Source organism: Lipophrys pholis (genome assembly GCF_963383615.2).
Source record: "Lipophrys pholis genome assembly, chromosome: 15".
Classification (NCBI taxonomy): Eukaryota; Metazoa; Chordata; class Actinopteri; order Blenniiformes; family Blenniidae; genus Lipophrys; species Lipophrys pholis.
This window is the reverse complement of record NC_137642.1, coordinates 25,174,856-25,202,182: the sequence shown is the minus strand read 5'-3', so window position 1 is coordinate 25,202,182 and position 27,327 is coordinate 25,174,856. Positions and strand designations below refer to the sequence as shown.

Genomic DNA, 27,327 nt, shown 5'->3' with positions numbered 1-27,327 from the left:
TAACCTACTAAACATGTTGATTGGGAGCCCTGGTAGTTTAATATTTACCTGTCATCTTGTCAATGCAACAACAAACTGAAGTTTCGATGGTTTGCATGGACAGCCACTTCCTGCCATCGTTCCATTAGTACAGCCTGAACACCTGCAGCCTCCAAGTATTGGATTTATTTATTTATCTATTTTTGCAGCGAGGTGATGAGTTACACAGAGGTTTAAATCCAATCACAGATGCATTAAATACATCTGCCGCCTCGCCGCAGGCGTTGGTACTTAATGTGCCGGGACACGCCTGCAGGTGATATATGCAAACAGGCAGCCGGGGTTGTGCTGGGAAACATGACAGGGGCTGAGCTCCATGTTCCCTCGAGCAAGGCACAAAACGGCAAAACTAAACTAAACCAGAAGCCGACTGAAGCTTTATTAACTGTACCAGCATTAGTACTTTTGAAATAGTAATCTGTTACTAATGTCAGTCAGTCCGGCCCATTAATGCCGTCAAGCATGTCGGCCCGCAACAAAGGATCAACTATAGTTATTATTATATTTAAACATAAAAAAAATAAATAAATAATAGAAAAAAAAGTACAATTTATAGTCTGGAAAATATGGTACTTCAATGTGTTGCTGGCAAAAGTACCATATTTTCCAGACAATAAGTTCCTAATATATAAATATAAGTATTTTTTTAGGTCTCTGGCAGCTAATGCAGCTTACAATGGAGGCAACATAGTAGAAGATATAATAATGTTGATGTTTGTATATTTAATTCCTCTTCATAGTGCAAATTTTTGGCACATGCAACTTGAACTCAAGTGACTTATAATCTAGAAAATACGGTAGTGGTTTATGCTTTAGATAAAGCAGGGCAGATAGAGAGACAGCAGCTCTGCAAGTATCTGATGGTTTCCACTGATGAAATAAGGAACTGTAACAGAAACTCAAGTAGAACTCAAGTTACTAATGTCTTACTAATGAAATCCACCATTTTCAAACTGTCCAAAAACTTCAGAAATCAGTTTAACATTCATCACCAGAAGATTTCACCAAGCTCTCTAATGTCAAATAAATAGATTACGCTTAAAATGCTTTAATTTAAGCTATAACGTTTCTTTTCGGTCGTGTATATTTTATACAGTTCTGATTGTGCGCACCGATCAGTGGGAGCCGTCTGATGCAAAAAAAGACAAAAAAGACAGAAACCTCTTGGTGAATGGCGCTACATTTCTAATGAACATGCATTTGTAGGATGCTTAAAAAGAAAAAGCTTCATTGGATCTCTCGTGTCGCTGTTGACCTGCACTCGACCTCTGGGACTTGTGTCATTAGGCAGAAACTTGGTTGGAAGCCAGCAGTGGCGCTCCGAAGCGCCTCGCGCGTCACATTAAGGTTCCCTTGAGACTCGGTAGCATACCGCTCATGGCTTCACTTCGCACGAGATGCAGATACCTGCCATAGCTGCCGTCAAGCCGCCGGAGTACATTCAGACAAACAAGACGAGAGGGAGGGCGACCGGACTGCTGCCAGGGGGTTGAAATACCAAGAGGAATGTAGCTGCACAGAAAAAAAAAAAAAGATGGCAAGCAAATAGAATAATAACGAACTGAAGGGTGCGTAAATATGCAGAGTTGACAAGCGAGTCTTTTCTATTGTATTGGAATCGTTTTAAATGCACATGTGATCGACAAAACCACCAGAAAAAGCCTCAAGATGCTTTAAAGCTGTACTTTCTTCAGTTTCCGTAAGTGACAGAGTATCGGTACTTGAGTGGGCGACTTGTTCCACTTCTGGAGCGTTCATCTCAATCATTGGTAATAATCAACCGACTTCTTTCCACCTTTTTATTATTTATTTTTTTTCTCACACTTCTCGACAGTACGGTCAATGAGCCAGACCCCGTTAGAGCGAAGCATGATGGGACAGAAAAGCCCGGCAGCCAATCAGATCAGCCCTCAGGCAGGATTGTGAAACAGCTTTCTTTTCTTTCATTTGTTCTTTGTTGTTTTTTTTGTTTTTTTTTCTGTATATTTAGTCCTGACAAAAACAGAACACTTGCATAAGCTCTTGATTTGAGCGGCACGCACGCTCTGTCTCCTCTCCGGCTTGTCGGGGCGGCTGTATTTTAGAAAACACCCCGGGCTTGAATGGCTGCGCGGCAGAGATGTTGACATTTTTGCAGCGATCAACCATCAAGCGCCGAGCGGCTGCATTCATGAGGCGAGCCTGTCGTCTGTCAACGCCGCCGCCCTTATCTCCCAGACCCCACTCCCATCTCGCTCCTCGTAAACACTCAACTTTCTCTCCTTTCCAGCTTCCTCGGGTGCATTTCTCTGTCCCCAGGGACTCAACACTAATCACACGTCAGGACAATTATTTCATAATCCCGACAGTCTCATCTATCAAACAAGAGACAAATACTTTAGGAATTATTCAACAAAAATATAGGCTGAAAAGAGCAGATTTTTCTATTATTATTATTATTATTATTATCATTATCATTATTATTATTATTATTATTATTATTATTATTATTATTATTATTATTATTATTAATTTGTAGTTTCCGATTTTTTAAATCTGTATGAGCTTTCCTTACATGTTGTGTATGAAACATATATAACTTAATTTATAATAAAATGAGAAAGGAGTTTGGGATTAAAAATGTCAACGTGCACTTATTTGGTTTTGGACACTTTTTATTTTTGTGCATGTTGATATATTTTGTGTTTTGGGAGGATTTTATTGTCAAAAACAAATGATTAATAGCTCATTTTAAAATGCGGTTTGACGTCTGGGTAATTCTATGTTTGTAGCTATGATTTTATTTTCGTGTTTTTTTTTTCTCCTACTGACTGAAAGATGCTTTAACTTTTGTTATTTGTTCGGTTGGTTATGTGGTTGTTTGTTTTGTTTGGTTGATCTATTTAAAACCAAGGTTTTCCTTGTCTCTCCTGCAGAGACTTGAAGCTGGACAACATCCTTCTGGATGCGGAGGGTCACTGTAAGCTGGCGGACTTTGGCATGTGTAAGGAGGGAATCCTGAACGGAGTCACCACCACCACTTTCTGTGGGACGCCAGACTACATCGCACCTGAGGTAGTTCCCCGCCAGAAACCTCCACTCTGATTGTCGTGTCAGAAGTATCACCTGGTGTGAAAATACTACAAGTCAAACCGTGTCTGAGGTCTGTGTGTGTGTGTGTGTGTGTGTAGATCCTTCAGGAGCTGGATTACGGCCCGTCGGTGGACTGGTGGGCTTTGGGGGTGCTGATGTACGAGATGATGGCGGGACAGCCTCCGTTCGAGGCCGACAATGAGGACGACCTGTTCGAGTCCATCCTCCATGATGACGTCCTCTATCCAGTGTGGCTCAGCAAGGAGGCCGTGTCCATCCTGAGAGCGGTCAGTCCCTGGGGGGAGTTACTCTTCTCATACTACTCTATCTCCATAGACATAATTATATTACTGCTATTACTACTACTAATAATAACTACTACCAGCACCACCACTAACGACTGGCACCACTATTACTACTACTAATAATAACTACTACCAGCACCACCACTAACGACTGGCACCACTATTACTACTACTAATAATAACTACTACCAGCACCACCACTAATGACTGGCACCACTATTACTACTACTAATTACTGCTACTGTGGTTGGTTGGTTGGTTGGTTGCTTGTTAGTTGGTTTGGTTGCTGGTTGGTGGTTCCTTGTTTGATTAGTTGCTCGCTTTGTAGCTTGTTTCGTTGGTTGGTTAGTTGTTTGCTTGGTTGGATGGTTACTTGTTAGTTGTTTAGCTAGTTGTTTGGTGTGTTCGTTGGAGGGTCGCTTTACGACTAATACTACCACTATTAATTACTACTAGTACTAGTACAACTTCCAATAATAATAATAATGAAGCCATAATAACTACTATTATTACTACTGATAAAAACTATTACTACTCCCCTGTGGTAGTACCATGCTGGTTATTTTGTTATGTGTGGTTGTTATCTATATATTGGATAATCGCTTGACCTTTTTCCTTCAGACGCATTTTATTTTTCTCTCGTCGCTTGATGGTCTGTTTCCTGTCCGTCCTCTACTAGAACATTGGATAATTCCCCCTGTTACTTTCCCCCCGCGTGCGTGCGTGCGTGCGTGCGTGCGTGCGTGCGTGCGTGCGTGCGTGCGTGCGTGCGTGCGTGCGTGCGTGCGTGCGTGCGTGCGTGCGTGCCCGCGGGCGTGCGTAATGCCACAGGGTCACTCTGTGTATTTGTCCATAGACTTTTTTTCCATCACAGGCCTCGGAGTTTACCTTGGCCGTCAGTGTGGTTGGACTGCAAAGCCTTGTGGGAAAGTGCAGTGTGTTTATGTTGGACCTGCTCTTGGACTCTGACCAGTCACTTGAGCGGCGCTCTGGGGTCTGATTGGACGGATCGTCCATCCAGCTGAACCGACTCCGGTCACATGGCTCAGCTTCTCAGCTCGGAGCAGCTGCAGACAAAAAGAGAGTCCAGGAAAGTCACGACTAAAGCAAAGGGCAGGATGACAAACTAACTATTTATTGTGTCATATTAGAATTAATCAATATAGAATTTTTATTTGTATTAATTCATCATTTATTATTTATGCAAGTATTTGTTATACGTCATATCCAAATTTCCAATACAAATACTAAAATATAAAAAACTAATATAATAATCGTTACTAACAGTTAAATTACTTTTATAAAGGAAAGAACTTCAGAAAATGCAATATAAATTAACTATCTTGACTTTGAGGATGATGATAATAATAACAACAACAATAATAATAATAATAATAATAATAATAATAATAATAATAATAATAATAAAGGACCTTTCATTCATAAAATATTGCTCTAAGTGCTTCAGAATAATAAAGAAATACATTGAAATGTTATACAATCAGTTTTGCATTAAAAGAGAGGAAGCTGAAAAAGTACGTAGATTAAAACAAAATTCTGAAACAGGCAAGAATAATATTCTGAAATAAGATCTATTTAAAAATAAATTTACAACTCGAACAGTTATACGAAAGAATATGATGTAGACGCTGTATTTCACATACTGTATGGTGTCTTTTTGAGGTTCCTTGATTTTTTTTGTAATTGCTCATTGAGTGGTGTTATGAACCACTGGGTTAAAGGCAATCCTGTGGGGGTCCAAGACAAAAAGATTAAAAACCAGTACCATAATAGATAAAAGATGTCCGTTTTCTTTCCTTGTGTTCTTTCAGATCCTCCTCATTTGATCTATTTTTATTCTTTTTGACGGTGTGAAAAGCCTAATCTCCTCCACACATATTGAACATATTAACCAGTAAACAGAACATCTCTTGTTTACGGCTCCATGCTGGAGGAAACACTTCAAATTGCACCAAATTGATATTTTCTGCTTCATTTCCTGAGACAAAGCTCATTTCATCCGGATAAATCTTCAAGTCACGTGTGGGTTGAACGTCTGAAAGAGTCTAAAATACACTTTTTAGAAAGTTCAGTTCACACGACAGAAAACGTATAATTTTCCCTCCGTGAAGTGGTAAATGAAGGGATTGATATCAATTTGATTGTTTATCGATTTGTAACGTTCCTGTTTTGTACTGAGGTGACCTGTTAATACACTGAACCAGTGTAAATATTAAGGGGTAAACTGAACGTGACTTGGTTAGCAGCGTATTTATAAATGGACATGTGCGACACCATTTTCATGGACCTCGAGCGACATTCTTGAACTGCAGCTTGTTGAAGCAAGAAGTTTTAAGTTTGTGTTTTCTCCTTTGTGATTTATAGTGACTTTACACTGAGTGCAGGCGACAACCACCAGGTTTTTACCAGGAACTCCGTGACACTTCATTTAGAATGTCCTGCAACGTCGGGGAAAGTTCAGATCAAGAAGAATCGTCCGAGCAGATGTTTACGAATCTGATGGATTGGGTTAATATGAAGTTCTAAAACAGAACCGGTTCTCGTGTGTGTAAAAAAAAAAATTTAAAATAAATATTGTTTTCGTTCTTCGTCTCCAGTTCATGACGAAGAGTCCCAACAAGCGTCTGGGCTGCGTGGTCGCTCAGGGTCTGGAGGAGGCCATCAAGCTGCACTCGTTCTTCAGAGAGATCGACTGGACGCTGCTGGAGCAGAGGAAGCTCCGACCTCCGTTCAAACCTCGCATCGTGAGTTCTGCTTCCTCCCGTTTACATGACTGTGACGCATCCGGTAGGTCAGCTCGCCTTCCAGTCTGGAGGTCGGTGGTTCCATCAAATCTGTGCTGAGTGTCCGTAAGAACCTTTCACGGCAGCTGCACAACTACACCACCAATTTATCGTTATCAGTGCGTTGAAGAAACCCCCCCACCACCACCACCACCACCACCACCACCCAACATTTGACCGATTCAGCCCGAAAGAAAGTTAAACTTTCTCAAAGAAAGAGTCTTCAAGCCGCGAGAATAGTCTGAAATGTTGTAAAACGGACCGTGGTTCTCACGAGATTGAGTGGACAAATGGGATCTTGTGCACACAATGCCTCAGGAAAATTCTATGAGTTTCCGTGATGCTAAGATGTCAACAAACCCGTGGCTGTTTCGCGAAATATCAATGCTCAAAATACGTGTTTGTCTGAGTGTGATGACGAATTTCCTTCAGAAAGGTATTGGTAAAGTATTAGAGATGTACATCAACAACTAAAACGGGCTCTTAAAAATAGTAAATTTTCCCGTGTGGATTCTGGTAGAATCACATCAGTGGATAAATAGACATTTTAAATACACAAGATAAAAATCACAGAAATATAGTTTTCAATTCAACACATGGTTGTGTTTAAAAAACCTGATTGCTCCATTTAAACAGACATTCTGGCATTGATCTGCTGGTGCTGAACTGTCAGCACGGCTCCAAAGGCTCAAATCCAGGGAACTAATCTTTAGCTCTCATCTCTTTTTGTTTGTTTTTTTGTTTGTTTGTTTGTTTGTTTGTTTCCTCCCAGAAAACCAAAAGGGACGTCAATAACTTTGACCAGGACTTCACCCGAGAAGAACCCGTTCTGACGCCCGTCGAAGACAACATCATCAAGCAGATCAACCAGGAGGAGTTCAAAGGATTCTCCTACTTTGGGGACGAGACCGCCGCCTAGCACTTACACACACACACGCACACACACACACACACACACACACACACACACACACACACACACACACACACACACACACACACACACACACACACACACACACACACACACACACACACACACAGTATTTAAACATTAACAAGCTCCTGAAATCCTCCCGAGCTCCCCAGGAATTCTACCCTTCCGTTTGTGTTTTTCGTGTTTCTGTGCTGTTGTTCGTTTAATCGTGCGTAGCCCCATCGGATGGCGAGAACCGACCACGGCACTCTCAGGTGGATAAAACCCAAGAACACACACACACACACACACACACACACACACACACACACACACACACACACACACACACACACACACACACACACACACACACACACACACACACACACACACACACACACACACACACACACGGGCCAAGTGGACAAAGTGTGTGTGAGGAAAGAGAAAGGCTGACGTGTGCATGCTTGTGTCGTTTCTCATGTGTATCTTCTCCACCCACAGTGTATGTGAATGGAAGGGGGGGAAAAAAAGAAAATTCATTGAACCACTGATTGTATTCACGGATCAAACGCTCTTCATTCGTGATGAAACCGGATGCGGAACGGAGACTTTTCCGACGAAATTATGACGACGTGAAGATTATAGTCTGAATTTCGGTCTGCGTTTTTACATTTGAATTCCAAACTGGCAAAATAAACGTAAACTTGAGAAAAGGCCCCACTTCTGCATTTTGAGTTTCACGTCGGCTTTATCTTCGCGCTGTGACGCCATCTTCTTGTTTTAACTTGTTAGAAGTTCCTCACTGAAAGCGAAATGGTACCGTTAGCCACCAGCTAACAGACCAGCCAGATGTAATCTGAATTGTTTAGCTAAGCCCTTTAAAAAAAAAAAAAAAAGTTGAAACTGCAGCCAAAGTGTGTGTTATTGCTGTTTTCATTGCATCGTTTCTCTTGAGTTTTCAACCTGAGGATTTCTTCTCAACGTGCATCACGTGGCTCCATACAGCTGGTAAACACGGACGCAATGCTAATGCTGACGCAATGGGAACCGACAAGGAGATTAGCCTCAGCTTTCACTTAACAGAAGATAATCTGACCTTATAAATCCTGTATTTGAGTCTGACACGTTGGTAAACAGCAACCAGGAGGTACCTGGAGCAGTGCTAATGCTAAAGCTCTTGTGAGCGTGTCAGCAGGCTGCAGCATTCGTCTTGTTTTTGAGTCTGGCTGCGAACATCGATGTTGGCTAATGCTAATGCTAACTGCAAGGGGATCTTCATTTCAATTTGCTTGTAATCTGCCTGAAGCGGCTCCATAAAACATAATATAACGGCCTAGAGACTCTACTTTCACATTAGCCTGAAGCCTGTTTGTCCACACGAGCCAAAACGATCTCTTTTTCCTCCCATCCACACAGCACCATAAAAATAACTCAAAACAATGTAGTACATATGCCAGGCCTGTAGGTGGAGCTGTAACTCTGCCACAGAAATACATCAAAACCGGAGAGAGAAAAAATCCTCGTATTCGAGAAATCCAACATCTCGCCTGATTAACCCAAATAGCATCAGTAGTTTCTGCAGCTCAATTTGGAGCACGTAGTCCGCCATTGTTGTTGTTAAGTGACATCGCAGCGAGTAGCGGGGGGGGGGGGGGGGGGGCGACGACATCATTGTCTTCAGCTAGTGTGCGTTTTGCCCGTCCACACGTCAAAGCTGAGGCGCCGTTTTCAAATTTCTCCACTCTGGAACCCGTTTTTTTTAAACTGATTTCAGGCTATTAAAAAGCCACACCGTGTAGATGATCGTCTAGAAACGATGCAAAAACGGCGGCGTCATGTGGACAGGGCCTCAGACTCCTGAGATGCTAAAGTTAGCGTGACTTTGATGGCCACATTATGCACATCAGTGAGAAATTCAGTGAAAACCAACCAGAATTGTTCCTTAAGGAACTTTCTGACGGATTTGTCCTTGAAATGCCGTGTGTGTGTGTGTGTGTGTGTGTGTGTGTGTGTGTATGTGTGCAGTAGTGCTGTAGTGCTGTAACAAACCGGACCTACAGTCTCGACATCTACAAACCTAAAATCGCCGCGTCGCAAAGATCGAACATGTCGGCGAGCTCACGAGACCGAATGTGTTGGAATGAATGTATTGGCTCTGCAACTGTGTGTGCACATACACGAAGAGCCCTCCTCATGTCGTCCTCGTGTCGGTTTTTTTATTTCTTTTCTTTTCTTTTTTTTTTTTGACCTTTGTTTTTTAATTGTTGGTGACTCATTTTACTGTATTGTCTTGTGTTTGCTGATGTTTTTGGGAGTGAGAAAAGCTAACCCTGTATTTCAGATCTCCTCGGCTGATCATGGAGTTAATGTATTTAAAAAAAAAAACCAAACAAACTCAAATCTGAGTAAATGTCTGATGTGTCACTTTATAGCAAAGTGGAAACGTTTTCCGGAACAAACTCCACACGTAATACTCTTCATAAGGTCTTTTGTTTCTTGAGATATTTATTTTTTTATGTTCTAATTTTCCTTCTTTCCTCTGATCTGCATAGTAAAGCTTAAAATGTCCTACAGAGAGATTCAGGATTTCCTCACGAGACCTGAAAGTAGCTCAAAATGACCAATTCACGTTTGAAATATGCACTATTTTGTTTATGCTTTTAAAAATCCTGAAACATTTCTAAAATTCAGTGACGATGTCAGTTGGAATCAGCCTGTAATATATTTAAATCTATTAGTGAAGAATTTGTAGATCAATAATAATTGTGCTTTTCACAAGGTGTTGCAGCAGAAAATGTGTTCATTGTTCGGAACCCGTGGCTCTGGAGCCACATCTGGCTCTTCAGACCTTCTGTAGTGGCTCGATGAAGTTTAGACAAAATTATATCGAAATAGACATTTTCCATCTTGGGAGCCGTTTTCAGTACCGTGCATTTTCATTGACTCTGAGCATCGCTGTCTTGTAAACGGGCCCCCAAAATACAAAAGGTTTTGTGGTTTAACATGAAACTGTTGAAAATGAAATGAGACCTCAGAAAGTCAAAATGTTAAAACAGCAATGTAAAGGTGTAAATGGTAAATAAAAAGTCTAAATTGGCTCAAATACCTTTGAAAAACAAGGATGGGTAAAACGGAAGAATAGCTAAATGTCTAAAATAGCTAAATAATTAAAAAACGGCTAAAAGAAATGGTGTCAATCAGCAAAAAAGACAGAAAGAATAAACAATGAAGATGGCTAAAATATTTAAAATCATTGGAAAACTTAATGAATAATCAAAACGTCTCCAGTCAAAACCTCTAAACAGGTAAAAACAGCTAAAATGGCAAAACATTTATGAGTATATACATTTTTAAAACATGGCTAAAATAATTAGTAGAGGTGAGAAAGAAAAGTAAAAAGGCTGAAATCTGAAAAAGACTTTTATGATTTCAGCGTCAAATAATTTCACTGCTTGGAGCCAAATGATCCAAGTTTAAAAGGCGAGTTCTCCTTCAATGTTTCGCGGCTCCAGACGGATATTATTTGTCCCAAAGTGGGGAGAAAAGCCTCTGTTTTTGTGATGAAAGTGGAAATCGGAGGAGGACGGAGGAGCAGATAATGAAAGTAAACAGTGTTAGAATGCTAATTCTCTGTATCTGTGAAGCTTCGTCTGGACATTTCATGTGTGTTTTTGTTGAGATTTATGTTTCTGCTGCGCTAACGTGCCAAACGTACTGTATTTTGAAAGGATGTGAAAGTGTACTTTAGTTTTTTTGAAATGAATTAAATATCATGATGTCAAAAAAAGGAGCTTGTTTTCCCTCGTTCTTTACTTTCTTCCCCCCCCCCCCCCAAAAAAAAAAAGTTGTGCAAAACTCAGAAAGTAATTTGAGGTATCTTAAACGCAGTACAGCATAGGTCCGTTGGTGAATCTTTTCCATCTGCGATATTTGAGACGGTGACGGAGGAAGACGGGGTTATCTGTCTCCGAGATGCAGAAAAATGCAGCGAGACCTGCTGTTGAAATAATGATTGATGAGAAACTTAAAGTCGCCGGGGAGAAAATCTAGTAAAGCTGTGACGCGCGTTGCCCCTCCCTTCCTCATCGACTTTCTGTTTACACCATGTTGTAATAAGACGCTAACCGCTATCGCCAGCGTCACAGCTGCTTTGACGCTAATGCAGGAAAACCTGGCAAGTTTAGCAAAGTACCGATCATTCAGACAAATAGCTTCTGGCTAATGCTAAAACAAAGTGTTTGCAAGTGAGCAGGATATAGAGAACTATTGACCTGCGCCGTCGCTGGAGACAAGAGTTAGCATCACACGGGCGTCGCCGGATGCTATTTCTGAGCTTACAATTAGCCCGGTAAGCAGGATGGAGACAGCAGCACTGCAACTGTTTTCGCTCACGATAAGTGTAACAAGCCCGCTGAAATATTAAAGGAGTCACCACCTGGTATTCTCCTGTATCCAGCCTCCCTTAAATTGTCTTTAAAACAATTCTTAAATTTTATTAGGAAAACAAAAATCAAACATAAAGCCATTTTTTTCAGACCGCAACTTCCTCTCGCAAGAGTACGTGCGAGATTTTGACTGGTACAGATGTTAGGCATGTGTTGATTGGCCGCCGGAACTGTCAGTCGTGGATAGCCATAGCCATAGCCATAACTGTAGCCGTAGCCATAGCCATAGCAGTGTTTTTCTCACACGAAAAATGGAAATTAAAAAAATTGTCATGGCGCCATCTACAAACATCCACACCGCAGAGCAGCGCACCCCAGAGATTTAAAAGTTTATACTAGTCCTGTTAGCGGCTAAGTGGCTAACATTGACCAGAGGTGGGTTTCTGATAAGAGCACAATCAAAATCGACCCATTTTTGGGCTGCGCCCCCTTGTGGGCGATTCTGGTTTGAACAAAGAGCCCAAACAAAAAAAACCAAAATATTAACAACTTTCAAACTCCAGATTTTCAGGCAAGTTTCAACGGAGGTCCAACACCAATATACATGTTTTAACAAGTGAAAATGTGATTTCTGCGCGATGACTCCTTTAGGAATTGGACTACTTTATCTCTTCATCTGGAAGTTTTTTTTACTGTTTGGATAGAAATCCATGCTCATTTCAAATTATGCTGATGTTAACAGTGAACTCAGCTCGCAGGATAAGAGACAGCAGCTTTACAACTCGTGTTTTCATGTATATATATATATATATATATATATATATATATATATATATATATATATATATTAGCGGTTAACAGTAATCAGTTAATTACTGAGAAAAATATGCCATTACTGTACAAGGCTGCTTATTATCTCATGAAAAGGTGATGATTAAATGATAACTGTGCATGCCAGACTTGCACTGACCTGAAAACAGGAGCGTTGTGAGGGAAAGTCCGTGTTCTGAGGTACGTGTCGATACAAGCTGCTGCTGGTGTTTATCGTTCTTGTCACAGGCGTGGAAAGTACGAATTGACAGGACGGGTGTTTTTATTATTTCATTAAAGTGTGAGGAGATTAAAACACTTGAGCAGATGAGTGACGTGACGTGAGAAGATAAAACAACAGGGGAGGATTCACTCCGTCACTAATATCCACGGTGTTCACTCAACATGTTGAAAGTGAAGATCTAATTCAGTTTATTCTCACTCACCTGTTTAGTTTTGCCAAACAAAAAAAACCTATAAATAATGAAATATGTGCACTTTTACATGTTCCCTCTCAGATTTCACTGTAAAATTAATGGCACTTAATGTTAATTAAAACATTTTGTGGTTTCTAAAGTCTGTATGTCTTATTTTAATGAGCTATTTCATTTTACTCCTTGGTCATTATGGCACTATTTTACCAGTCCAAATGTTACCAGCTTGACATCTGGTGATACAGAAATGTAACAGAAAAGGTGCATACATTTGTTTTGACTGTTAATATAAAGTAGTTTAAAATGTCTTCTGTTTCTTTAAAAAAAAACATTTTTAATGAAAAAATTCATCATTTAAATTCTGTGTGTGTGTGTACAATTGAAATATTGTGTTATTTTTTTGACTAAAGATATGTATTAACTTATATATTTTTTTTTTACATCAAATAAAGACCAGAGGAAAGAGGAGCACCGTCCAGAAGAGGGCTTCGAGCCAGGACTTTAACATCCTTCCTTTAATAGTTGAAAGTTCAGAGGAATGTTATTTCATTTTATTTACTATAAATGCTGTCATTTTGATGGGTTTTACACACACAAACACACACACATATATTAATAACTGATGCATTTATGTTTATATTTTACATTTTAGGAACTCATGAGCCAAAAACAAAACCTGTGATTTTGTTAGAAAAAAAACAACAATAATATTTTTAGGAGCTTTTTTTTTTTGCTGAATTGGCAGGGAAAAACCGTCACCTGTTTGCAGGTGGGCGTGGCGTGCTTGGGGGCGTGGTTTACAGAGGGGCGCGCCCTGGCTGGACGCTCAGCCAATCAGCTGTGGGGGCAAGCCGGCCCCGGACCTCTGAGGAGCCAGCGGAGCTTCAGGTCCGAGCCGGAGGAGCGTCAGGCGCTTTTCCACGCAGCCAACCAGCACGAGTCCGGAGCTCCTGTCGGCGACCACCAAGCGGCTCCCAGTTCAGCCAGCAGACGGCCCGGAGAGCTCCGTGTGCGGGGGAGAGGCTGTGCAATCCTCGGCAGTGTTCTGAGACTGTACGGTCAACTCCTCCGAACCTCTCCGAATCCTCCCGAACGCTTCCGAACCCCTCCGATCTCCCCCTCGGCTCTCACGGACTAACCCCGCAGGTTTATTCTAACAACCAGTCCTCCACTTTTTCCTCTCTGAAGTTGGACTTAATTCAGCCTGTCGAGGAATTACAACACAGTGGAAGGAAACATGACGGCGGATAAGGAGAAAAAGAGGTAAGACTTTTATTTATTAATTTATTTTATCAGATGAGTAGATTATTTGGTGTTTTTTTTTTTTTTTGGAAGAAAAACTTGTTGCTGCAGAAGCTGCATGTGACTTGTTTGTTTCGAGGCTGTTGAATCTCTCACAGCCAGCAGATTCACATGGTTTAATGTGTTTCGTAATGTTTTTAAAGTCTCTTTACGTGGAGTGAGACTCACGTGCGGTAAGTGGGTGATCAGATTCAGACGAGGTTGTTTCTGCAGCAAAAAATGTGCTGAAAAAAAACCCATCAAGACACTTTGTTTCTCCTCTTTTAAAACCAGTTTCAGCTTTTAAGACTTCATCTTTTTAAAGATTATAATACAATTACAGCACATGCATGACGCAAAAAAAAAACATTATTGATCAGAACAACTGTTATGTAAAGTTTTTTTGTTTTTTTTCAATGCCCCAATTCCACAAATAACTGAATATACTCTGACAATTACAAGACAATACGTTGTGATTTATCTTCTTTTATTATGGACGTGGTGCTTCCTCTTTACATTTACAGAAATCCCTTTGATTGTGCGGACAGGATGCGGATCAGACAAGTCACAAATAAGCAATTTTGTAAACCTGCAAACTGTAAAAAAATTAAGAAGAAAAAAGCTCTTTTCCTCCCACACATTAATGACAGAAGTGGATTAACAGGCTGGAATGTGTTTTACGCACCAGACTTCAAGAGAAGAGACACAACAAATCTTTAATTTTACACATTAAAAACATTAATCAGATGAGATATTTGACATTCTACCTCCGAATTCATTATTTATTATGTTTATCTGATTTTCCTTATTTTTTCTTTTACACTTTCTGTGGTAAGAAAAAACCTCGTTAAACTGAGGCTTCTCCGTCACTGACCCTTGACCTTTAAGCGTCTCGACCATCCATCAGTACGAGGAGAATATCTTCTCCACGAGTGCAGGTATACGTTGGCGCCGCCGTGCTTTTCCTCCAGAGGAGATTGCGGTTGATTAATCACTTGGGGTTTGGCCAGCAGCAGTGACATTTGTGACGTTTCCCCTTTTGTGACACAGCAGATGCCGTCGTTTCCCACAAACCGGCCTGTCAGCTCCTCTCTGCGTCATTAAAAAAACATCATGACGGTGGGGTTTTTCCGTTTAAAAAGTGCGAGCGGCCTCCTCGCCGTCACAACGTTTTGTTTTGGGGGGGGCTCTCTGCCGCCTGTTAATTGTTCGGCGGTGGTGGCGAGGCCCCCGGGCCTAATCTTGCGTCACGATGCCTTCGCTGGTCGCAGCTCAGTTTGTTCCACCAGAGCAGCCGCTTCATCGCCACGGGACACAAATGGCCTCAACCTGCGGGGAATCCTTCGATTAGGAGCTCTGATCTGGAGAGACGTCCGCCTGGGAATAGTGTGTGTGTGTGTGTGTGTGTGTGTGTGTGTGTGTGTGTGTGTGTGTGTGTGTGTGTGTGTGTGTGTGTGTGTGTGTGTGTGTGTGTGTGTGTGTGTGTGTTAAAACGTGACGCAACATCACATAGACGTCAGGATCCACGAGGCCTGAGAGCAGGAGAGAACACCGACTCGAGGACGTTAAAAAAAAAAAGAGCGAGATGAGCGACTTGTCGCTTCCACCGGAGACCCATCGGCCATTTTAGGGAACCCTGTGTGTGTTTGTGTGTAAGTGTGTCAGAGTTCACCGCCCGTTGCCTCCTCACGGACGTGTTTCTGATGCACACAGTAGCGCGCCTGGAAGCTGCGACTGCCGCCATAGGTTGAGCGGACCCGACTCGCTATAGTGCTCCTCACGCCATCGTCCCACAAGGTCAACGTGTTCACATTCGGATCTTCTTTTCACCGAGACAATTCAAACGAGAACCAGCAGGAACGTATCGGCATCGATCCCGAGAACGGATGCAAATACGTCTTGTGTGAGATTTTCATGAAAGAACTGAGATAAAACTGCATTTCAAGCATTTGAATCTGCATCAAAACACTGGATTTGTCATCAGTAGCCGTCATTACTTTCTCGAAAAACGAACATCTTACTGGATAATTATGCCAATTTACTATAAAAAGAAGAAAAACATGTATCTCCTATAAGAATCCTGACTTTTTTTTAACCCTGTACACCTATAATGGTGTTAAACAATGAGAAAAGTGTGTTTTTGATACGATGAGTGAACATGACAATTCATCAGGTTGTAGTGTGTCTGCGTGTCCATGTCATATTTAATTATAGGCTCAATGTAACGTAAAAATATATATTGTTTTTAATAACACCTTTAAATGCAGTAAGACAACATGACTCCGTATTTTTTTTTATGTAACAGGAGGATTTTTACATAATACACACGTTGATTGAGAATTTTATGAAATTTTGAAGCTAAAATATGTGAAATATTCTTTAAAAAAAAAAATTCATTTCAGAGCAACACTGGATGCAAAAAACCTTGAAATATCTGACGACAACATGCTGCCAAATTGCAAAACTGATTAAAAATGTGCAATACAGAAGCTTATTCACGCTTGAAGTGAAAGCATCTTGACTAATCTTCATATGAGGGCACGTATCTAAATTTCAATCGAATCAAAGCGATGAAGATACTGGGTTTAAGCGCCTCTCCTCGTTTCTCCGCCGCACAAGGATTATGATCCAACGGGCCATCAAGCTGTGGCCTGAAACGACCTCGAGAAACACTTTTGGATCCCCCCCCCGACACACCAACACATCACCAACACATCCGCTCGCACTATTAAACAGCTTTTTATTTTTACACGCCGGTAAAATAAGCGGCGAGCTTCTCCCAGCGTGCAATTCCACTGGAAACAATGTCCAAAAGGTCAGAGTCCAGGGCGGCTGCCAGCCTCAGATACACGGCAAAGTGGCAGAGGTGTATTTCCCGGAGGACCGCCGTCAGCAGTGTCACACGCCACCCAAACATCACTTTATGAACTAAAAATAGCTCAAAACGCTCCGTATTTACAAGTAAATCTTCCAAAATAGTATTTTTTTTCCCCCAGATTATAAGACAAGCGTTTGTTTTTCATCTTCTCGCCTAAGGCGATTAAAAGAGACTTTTATATGTCTTTCGCGTGCATTTTCAGCTTCATACAGTCGTGAGTTACTGTGACGTTTGTCGCAGTGGCGTCAAAATGACCTCGTAAAGCACCTAAACACAAAAACGGCGTCACTTACAAAGGTCACGTTGTGCCTATCTGCACTTATGTAAGCGACTGATTTGATTGGAGTGGCCAAAGTGTGACATTCAAATTTACTCGTTTTTTGAGGTTCGGTTTTGAGGTTTGTTTTCTACAGTCACACCGTTGAGGCTGGTGTCAAATTACAATCACATGACGCCGAATGGATATGTGTGTGGTTACAGGAGGCTAATGTTGACAATCAAAAAGGCTTTATTTGTTTTATAATGAAAAAGCAAATCAAGTCTTCGTCTTGATAAGAGTACATATGGTATGTACACATTTTAAAAGCTTATTTACGAGAAAAGTGATTGAAAAAGACCATTTATCTTCTGTTTCACTGATTGAAAATACCCCCACTAAAGCACCAAAAACCATCAAGAATGTACGGTAAATATGATTTTTATCACTTTGTACAGATATCTGATATAATATTGATATTAAATTCACTAATTTGTGGGTTCCAACGGCTTGATTTTACTTGGTTCGCATCAGCTGATGTCTGAAGGGCGGCTGGTCGTGGCACAGCAATGACGCAGGTGTCAAATTACAAGTATAATGGTCACAAAAAGGTAGTTGCTTGCATTACATTAACCAGGTTTCCATAAGTTCTCCCAACGATCAGATCTTGGGTTCAGACAGCAGCTAACTCACGATTTGACTCTTCTCAACTTGTGACAGACTTGCCCACGAGGAACCGGCGAGGCTGGTGTCAAATTACAAACGTCTTGGTTTTTACAGAAACCCCTGTTTTGTTTTGCTTTTCTTTTCTAACTGCTAAATCTAGATGACACGGCCATTGTTTGCATCACATTAACAACATGTTTCCATAATCTCAAATATTTCTCAAGTATCAGCTGGCAAGGCAACGAGGCAGGGGTAAAATTACAGGTGCTTGGCGCAGTCCAGTTGAGTTTTATTAGAGGAGATTCTTGTTGGCGTCTGAGAAGGTTGATGGGATGAACTGAGTTAATTTAAAATAGGTTTTTAGTGCCTTTTAAGCGATTTTAGCTGGTTGAGATGCGCGGGATTGTGTGGATGAGCGTGAATCGATGAGGAGAAAAGTGCTGGACGGGGAAGAGAAGAAGAAGAGGAGAAGAAGTGGCAGCAGCTCGTCAGATCTTTACGAGGCCTGCCCCATTGGCGCTCTCCGGCGGGCCGCGGCCTGATTGGCACGGCGCCGCGAGCTCAGCCCGGCCAACACGGCCTCCCAACACTACCCAACCATCACGCCACTCACAGCAAGGAGTGTGTGTGTGTGTGTGTGTGTGTGTGTGTGTGTGTGTGTGTGTGTGTGTGTGTGTGTGTGTGTGTGTGTGTGTGTGTGTGTGTGTACACAGAATATAAAGTTCTCTAGTGTTGACACAGGAAGTTATTAAATACATTTATTGAAGTTGTTGACATCAAGGAAGCTTTCCGTCTTCCTTCTCGTCAGGTGAAGTTACAAGGTACTCTCGCTTATAGTTTCACTAAGAGCATTTCATCACAAAGTCATTTTTAGATTTCAAAGACAGAATCACATTACTTATATATTCAGAGTGACTCAGTGGGACGATTACAACTCCAAATTAATGTTTTAATTCGGAAACTTATATAATTTTCCAGATTCAGACAGTTTTATTCGAAATATTTTTTTTTCTTAAAAATTCTACATTAAAAAAGAAAAAATACAACATGTGGGTCCTGTACATTGTGTACAAATTTTACTTAAAGTATGTCTAAAAACATTTACAATTTAAAAAAAAAAATTAAAAAAATTAAAAACAGGAAAATATTTTTCAAAAGCAAATTCTTTTTCTGAATGTTTTCAGAAAAAAAAATATTAATAAAAAAATGTCTTTTATGAAAAACTAAATCAGTAAAGACTCCAATCTTTTACCACACTAACAAATACACGTATTAAGTACAGTTTAAGAAACAGTTTCACATATATATTATATGATCAATATGATCTGATTATTTTATTCTCAATAACAATCTTTTTTTAAAGAGTTGTAAAAGAGTTGTAAAAGATTTTTAAAAGATTTGAAAATAATATATAATTAATTATACATTAGGTTATCTATAAAACACAAATTGAAATTTTTCAAAACAGCATTTTCAATTAAAAGTTACAATTAATCTAATTATAACTATAAAATATGACAAAACATATATAATAATAATCAAAATTTAAATGTATTGTTTGAGAGTACTACATGAACTACATTTATAAAAAATTTATATATATTGTTTTCGTATATGAGAAAATGTGAAGTGTTGCATAACAACATTAAACACTGAACAGGGCCCCTCGTCAGTGCGGGTGTTGTTGGTTCGAGTCCCTTGAAGGAAACTCGCCTCCTCCTCCACTTCGCTTCGATGCTCTGTTTGAACCTTGAACGTTGCCGACACGATCGTCCTCTTGGCTTCGATTGCTCCTGATAAGCAGAGTCGTTGAGCGCGGCTGAACTTTGTCGCAGATCTCCAGTGTGGCCAGAATTTACTGCTTCCCTTAAAACAAACACTGTGCTGTAACTCTCCGCCTCTTGCACGTGATCGTTTCTCCCGGTTTGGGACATTTTCAAGCCACAATCTGATAAAACAAACAGCAGCTTCGGACCAGCTGGAAGCCACTTGAGTCTGTTTGTCGCTTTTGAGAGTTTGAAGCTGTTTAATGTTGTGTAAATAAATGAGAGGAAGATGAAGGGTACAAAGGAAACAACAAAACTGGAATTAAACTGGCTCAACACTGAGTGAAGAATCAGAAGCTTTTGGTCAAAGAAATGATGGATAGATAAAGTTGGCTGTTCATTTGTGTCACTGCAGTGGTTTAATCTGATATAATGTGGCTGAGGGATGTACGGATATCAGAGTCGATATCGCTACAGATTCTACTAAATGAGGCCCAAAAGCATCTTTGATGGAGGATAAACCATCTTTACGTGCACCGTGAGAGACAAACTCTTGATAATAAACAAGCTGGTGGTAAACCTGAGGCCCCGGGTCCGGTTTGGCCCTCAGGCTTCCTGCATGCTCACGGAGGGAATCCACAGGGAGGTGGCCTGGGAACCCCGTCTTTCCCCCTCCTTGCATCTTTCCATTGTTATTTTCATCATATTCATTCTCTCGCACGTCCACGCCTCCGCCTTGTGTCTCACAATTTACCCCGGACTCCCCGCCGAGCCATTTTGCCCCGCTCACTTTGTTGTTGTTGTTGCCCCCCCACCCCCCCACCCCCCATTCTTCGCCCTCCACCTTCCCCGTCTTCTCCACCATTTTGAGTTTCCTGACCAATCCTCTCTGGCCTCCTTCAGAAGTCTGTCTCCTGAGCGTTTCCGCTCCTCCTGCCCGACGACCCGCTTCCCTCCTCTTCCCCTGCTACCTAATTGGCACGAATCCACCATCGGCTGTGTGTGTCACCTGGCCGAGCTCCACGTCTGCTCAGACTTCCCCTGAGCCACCGTGACGAGCTCCTCGCTCCACGGCGTCACAGCGAGAGAGGGAAAGCTCGTCTGCAGGGCACTTTGTGGCATGAGAGTCCAACATTTCTGCACCTTTTCTGCTTCTTCTGTCTTACTGTTCTTGGTAAAGCGTTGCACTGTTGGGGGTGGATGGATGGGTCAACAAGGCAACAACCTTAAGCACAGGAAACCAGAGTATGTTTCCTGTTTCAAACTGAGGCGGGGTATTATTCTATTGAAACGCACGATCACAAGTGATCCTTATTATGTGACGCTGCAGCAAAAAAAAAGAAAGTGTGGGATTTAAGAGGTTAACAACAGAAATGCTTCAGAATATGGCGGCGTGATTTACTATGATCTTGTATAAAGTGAGCTTTTGATTTGTGTACCCATGTACTAGGAATTAACACCTTGAGGTTTTTCGTCCTGATTCGAAAGAAACTGTATCGTCCCCGCATTTGTTTGCGTTATAATCCAATAAATCTTAAATATAAGACAAAAAAACTCAATTTGGGAAATGATTGGTCAAAAATGTAAAGCAATGTAAAGGGTCGGCAGCTGAGGAAATGCCTCTCGCAGCAATAACAGCATCTTTTAGAATAAACTCCACTCAGTATTTTGAGACATCCGGACACTTGCAAATTCAATATTCAGAAACATTTGGCAAATCAGAAACAATCCTCCGTGCGTCTTTTTAGGAGACCAACTTCCACATAAGTACGCACAACATCAATATCGCTGCTTTAATATCTTGTGTATCCATGCAATTCTTTAGTAGATCACACCCTGTGCTTTTAAATGACGGTGTTTTCACTCAAAAGTAAGATATTGGGCTGTACTGGAATGTGCCTGTACATTTTAACAGGCGGAGAGCAGGAGTTCCATGACCACCGCCGGTGCTCTCTCTGCTACATTTGACAAAACATGTTGGAGTTCAGCATATATTCTAACACATATCATTTAAATATAGAGAAGAAGAAGTGTCATGGTCATCCTCGTGGCCTCTAATTACATGAAATGTGGCCGGTTCCCGCACTTGAGAAGATTTCGTGGCTCAATGACAGAATGAAAATATCGTTTAGCTAAAATAAAAAAGAAAATGTCATGATAGTCAAATTATAAAGGAACTTCACTTTTATCTTCTTGATAAAATTTTTTGATGAATAAAAGCTTTTTACACCCACCATTTTCCTAGAAAAGTTAACTTTTAAGCTCATTTTAGCCAACTTCTTACTCGCTTTACTGCCATACCAACTACTGCCACCAGGGGTCTCGATACACATCAGTGGCCTGTACTAAAACAGCCTTCCTATGCTTTTAGCGTTTCTGAGCTCGTCTGGCACCTCCTGAATGTTCAGTGCTGTCAGTCAGTGGACTTTCATCTAAAACTTCACTTTTTCGACGGTCAAACGAGGGATTTCACTGCAGTGTGCTAAGATCAAACAAAGAATACCGAGACGGTGAGTAACGGCAGCGACCAGCTCGGCTCGGATTTACTACCCGCTTTCCAGGATTCATCGTCCACCCGTCTCATCACTTTCACACAAAGTCTGTTTTCGAGGAAGTGTGAGAAGTTTAGAATTTTTCTCCTGCACTGTAATACTTCTCATCAGTTTTTCTACATTTGCATTTTCTTTCCCTTTTTTCACCCCCCCCACCCCCCCCCCCCCCCCCTGGCAGCACACTGCAGTCACACCGGCATTTTAGAGGCTTTCGGCAAAAAGCAGTGACGGGGTGAAAAAACAGTGTGAGGCTCACATTCCTTCTCTTTAAGTCTCTGTAATCCTGCTCTGCAGATCACCCTGAGTCATGCCTTTCTTTTCTTTTTCCAACACTTTTCAGGACACGAAAGCCAATGGTTTTTCCCTTTTTCCTGCTTTATTTACCATCTTCACAACGTCGAGTTTGGAGTCTGTGATGAAGATACACTTTAATTGCAGGAAGACGTTTCAGTTTTCAACTTGTGCGAACGAAAGCCGGGAGTCGGGAACGGTCAGAGACGCTTCCTCTGCCGAGATTGAAACTTAAAACTTGAGTTGGGCCTTGTACAGAGACGAAAACCTCACTGGGAGTTCAAAAAGGACGTATTGACTGAACAGTCAATGTTTCACTCCTGACAGTTTGATTTTTGTTCAGTCAAATCAGCGTTTGACAAAACGGTTCAACTCATTGACTCCCTCTTCTTCGTCTTCTTCTTTTGGGTTTAACGGCAGTTTGCATCCATAAAGTTGCATAATCGCCATCTGCTGGTTCTATCTGTCTACATTGTTTCCCACCAGTCTCGTCGTCCCTGATGACTGTTTCCCTCTCTCTCTTATCGGGAGCTTCTTTTCATCCCTGATGACTATTTACCCTTCTTCTTCGTCTTCTTCTTCTGCACACAAATGATGTACGCATTTGAGTTCAGCGCCAGTGTCGCACTGATCCGTACGTCAGTCGCGGCAGCGGTGACCATGAGGCCACGAGAGCCAAGATATCGCCACTATTGTTATGTGTTGTCCGGGACGACCGAGCATTGCACAATGTGTATCGGCCCTAAGGTGCACGGTTGGTTGGAACTTGACACATTAAGATCTGCTTGAACCCTACAGACACTCGTTTGTTGGTATTTTGATGGAGTGTGTTGCTCAGCCGTGCTGCTCTCTCTCTTTCTCTCTCTCTCTCTCTCTCTCTCTCTCTCTCTCTCTCTCTCACACACCACCTGTGGTCTCTGACTCCGTCCCTGTCTGAGCCTCTTTCACTCGGCCAGTCTATCCCACCATCAGCACGGCGTGGGCGGGTTTGTTTGTTTGTGCCAGAGAGAGAGAGGGTGTGTGTGTGTGTGTGTGTGTGTGTGTGTGTGTGTCTGTGTGTCTGTGTGTGTGTGTGTGTGTGTGTGTGTGACTATCAGAATCATCAGCAATCTCCTGCATCGTTCTTCCCCTGATTGAGCCGAAGTCGGGGCCCCTGTCTGGGATAGCTGTTTGTTCATTTGTGTGTGTGTTTGGCAGAGCTTCCAGAACTTGATGTTCCCCAGGATCACAGATTAGCCAGCACTGTATTGTTGCTCTGTGTTTGTGTTCGACCAGGCGCCACAACTACAGGAAGACTCTCTGTAAGCAAGGAAAGGTGTGTGTGTGTGTGTGTGCGTGTGTGCGTGTAGTGGGTGTAGTGGGTGCGGACGGACTCCTTGGCCTCTTCTGACCTGAGCCAGCTCCTCTACAGTGCAAAGGACCATGTACACATCATTAAAATACACAGATATCACGATTAATTCACAGAATTAGAATCTTCAGCTCGAGTTCCAAAGAATCTTGGGACAACTTGTAAATAAATCTGGACTATTCCTATGATTCTCATCAATATGCAGTTTTAACATTTGCTATGTTTTCTGCGCTCATTTTTGAATAAAATGAGAGATTTGAACAGTTATTAATTAAAAATATCTACCGAAACTTTGCTCAAAGGGTTGGGACAGTGAAACAGGTTTCAGGAATATTTAGAGATGAATTTGTGTCATTATTGTGGAGGATTTGGACACAAAACCTCGAACCTCCTCCAATGACCTTGTTGCAGCTGCAAGTTACTTCTTCCCAGAATCGGCACTTAAAGTTTAAGTAGATGCAGTAATGGCCGCCGCATCAAGTGTTGGAAGCTGTCGGCTTCCAGATTTTCTGCGGAGTTCGGCTAAGCATGTCCTGGATTCCCTCCAACGACTAAAAACCGATACGGATCTTGAAGCGAGCGCTCTGTTCCTGAAAGTGGAGGTGAAGGTGCGGTCACACGTCGTTCAGGCCGCGGCCGATGGAATCTGCCCATCTGTTCTCAGTGTGAGTGGCGAGAGAAGATTTTTAGTTACCAGGCAGGAGAGCAAACGATCCGCGATGAGGCCACACACACACACACACACACACACACACACACACACACACACACACACACACACACACACACACACACACACACACACACACACACACACACACACACACACACACACGTACGTGCATGCACACACACACAGCCTGACGCCGGCTCTGGTTTCAGGATCTGTTTCCTATAAGCAGCTCTCGGCCTGTTATCACAACAATCGCAGGGACACCAGTGTTCTTTTCCTCACATTCACGTGGTCGTGTTTCCGTGTGCGTGTGCGCGTGCGTGTGCGCGTGCGTGTTCATATCTGGGTTGAGCCGACCGACCTGACTGGTTGCCGGGCTTTCAGCTGCAGGTATGAACGGGAGGAGTCGATTCCTCTGCAGTTCGATCCGGTCCGTCCAGGTGAAATATGAAGAAATGTTTGCGTGATCCAAACCGAGACGACGACTCGACACTGGCGAGCCTCGCCTGCCTCATCGTCGTGTGAACGCTTCAAATATTAGACAGTCGCAGTTAGTGAAGTCCACGTTTAAGTGGTTTAAACAAATAGTTATGAAGCTCACGCGCATCATAACTATTTGTGAAACTTTATGTGCTGCGAACTCGACATCGTGGAAAGTTCTGGTCATGAAGGCTGCAGGCCCCCTGGGCCTTGAGCTCCAATAGGTGTGTGTTATGTTGGATGTTTATCAGACATGATCCTGAGTGTGTCCCGTTAGATTCCACATTTTAACACAAACAAACCTTCAACAGATCAGAATTTATGGGTTTTCGAAGGTTAATAAAGTAAATAAAAACAGAAACGATATATTCTCTGTCGTTTTAAAGCAGCATCTCTAAGGGAAAATCTTTAACGGGGATTTAAAGAAAATGGTCTTTCAAACCAGATTTTTATGTAGCAGGAGAGATTTTTTTATTTATTTAAAATTACCAACAACAATAATAAGATTAAGGAGTGAAAAAAACAATATTATATATAGCTCATTCAAAAAGGAGACACATTATATTATATTATATTGTAGAAATATTTTATCATTATAAAAATATTTTTTTTATTAAAAATAAGTTTGAAAATAAGAAAACAAAATCCTTCATGAAATAAATAAATATAATAAGTAATGTTGATTAAACCAAATGAATCATACTCACAAACCCAGACTTTCTGTCATTTTGCATCAGGAATATTACAAAGAAAGTTTAATTTTCCTCCCATCGGTGCTTGAGCGATGCTGCGCTCCTGGCCAATCCTGAACAACACTCGCTCTATGTGCCTGCGTTTGCATGCGGATGGGAACAGATGACGCTTTGTGCGGCGCAGACAGCGAGCGCTGCAGGGGGAGAGTGTATTAACAGTGTCATTACAGCCAGCAGAGGCAGAAACAGACACGACGGGTCCTGTGTCTTCCTCCGTCTTCGCTTTTATCGTTCCCTTCATGAGTTAAAATCTGGGTTAAGCACAAGCGGTGTGTCGATCGTAATCTCATATCTGATGTGCGTTTGACCGCCGGTGCAAGTGCACCTCCTCCATCTCCTTTCACTGACAAGTTAACGACGGGCAGAATGAGAAAAGCCAATTGGAAAGCTGGAGGCTGCACGTGAAAGTAAAACTGAGGGATTAATGCGGGCGTCGCGCCTGATGCCCGGCAGCCCGGCCGCAGGTGAGAGAGGGAACGCACCCGGTCCGGCCGCATGCTTCAAACCACCGGCAACCGCGTCAAGCAAAACCAGTTTACTACACTCCAGGAAAAGTTGTAAAACAATCGGCCTGGCCCTCTAATTAAAGGCACAGAGAGATCGTTTATACGCGACCTGTGACTACCTGCGCCAGAGTGGAAACTCATCAGTGATGCGTTTGTCTTTAATGACTTTGAATAACAGAAATCATCTGCTCGTTTTAAAGTGAGCAACAGACGCTGCTTTGTAACGATTGCTTTTATAGAAATCCCTCCTGAGATCAGGCAGAGGCACAGGATGAAGTAAAAACTTAGTAAACAGGTGCACAAGTAGCAGGGAAAAGAAGTGGATTCAACGTTCCCCCCTTTACTAATAATGACACCTTCAATAGTGACCTTCCCCCGGTGACTGGTTGATAATAATGAGACCTGTCAATCTCAGTTTCGTGTCTTTTAAAGTAAATTATTCCACAACCAGAGGACACGGTCTGAAAAATCAGTGTTACAACTCTGTTTCGTTTAGTTAGTCAGGCGAGATAAACTCTTGAAGTCAACTTGGTTGGTTAATTAGTCTTTTCTCTGTTGTTGTGACTCTTTTTGCCCCGACTACCAACAGACTGATATAACTTTGCATGTGCAACTGCTGCCCGGTGTGTGGTTGGTTGGTTGTTTGGCTGGTTGGTTGGTGGGTGGGTGGGTGGGTGGGTGGGTGGCAGGGTGGGTGGCTGGGTGGGTTGGTTGGTTGTTTGGCTGGTTGGATGGTTGGTTGGTTGGTTGGTGGGTTACCTGGTTGCCTGGTTGCCTGTCCCGAATATTTGTTCAGACCAGCATTGACAGTGCTGCTGCCTGAGTCGCTCGTCAGCTATAGAAGGTTGTAATCAGTTTTTTTCTTTTGATAAATCAAATGATATTATTATATAACCATCATAATGACTTCTTTCACACTGAGCTTATCCAGAAGTGCGTGATAGAGGTAAAAATAATCCACATACTTTGACTGAACTGGATTTTTTGTGGGACGTAAACCTTAAACCATAAAACTTCCAAGTATCAGAAATTGAATGGAGGTTTTTACAAAAACACTCAATCACTGAAAGGTTCAGTTCATCCATTGTTTGATTGTTGTTGTCA

General features: G+C 41.9%; 2 protein-coding genes across 2 annotated transcripts in view; both read left to right on the top strand.

Moving 5' to 3' along the window:
* LOC308120500 (protein kinase C epsilon type-like) overlaps window positions 1–7,139 on the top strand; it is a gene marked incomplete at both ends in the record, with an annotated part of 67,292 nt that extends 60,153 nt beyond the window's left edge. Inside the window, 4 exons of the mRNA XM_080481132.1 lie at window positions 2,955–3,093; window positions 3,210–3,398; window positions 6,035–6,181; window positions 6,993–7,139. Coding sequence (XP_080337258.1) covers window positions 2,955–3,093; window positions 3,210–3,398; window positions 6,035–6,181; window positions 6,993–7,139 — 622 coding nt within the window. The remainder of the gene's footprint in view (window positions 1–2,954; window positions 3,094–3,209; window positions 3,399–6,034; window positions 6,182–6,992) is intronic.
* Window positions 7,140–13,657: 6,518 nt separating this feature from the next.
* epas1b (endothelial PAS domain protein 1b) overlaps window positions 13,658–27,327 on the top strand; it is a 48,658-nt gene continuing 34,988 nt past the window's right edge. Inside the window, exon 1 of the mRNA XM_080481970.1 lies at window positions 13,658–14,034. Coding sequence (XP_080338096.1) covers window positions 14,009–14,034 — 26 coding nt within the window. The 5' untranslated portion in view covers window positions 13,658–14,008. The remainder of the gene's footprint in view (window positions 14,035–27,327) is intronic.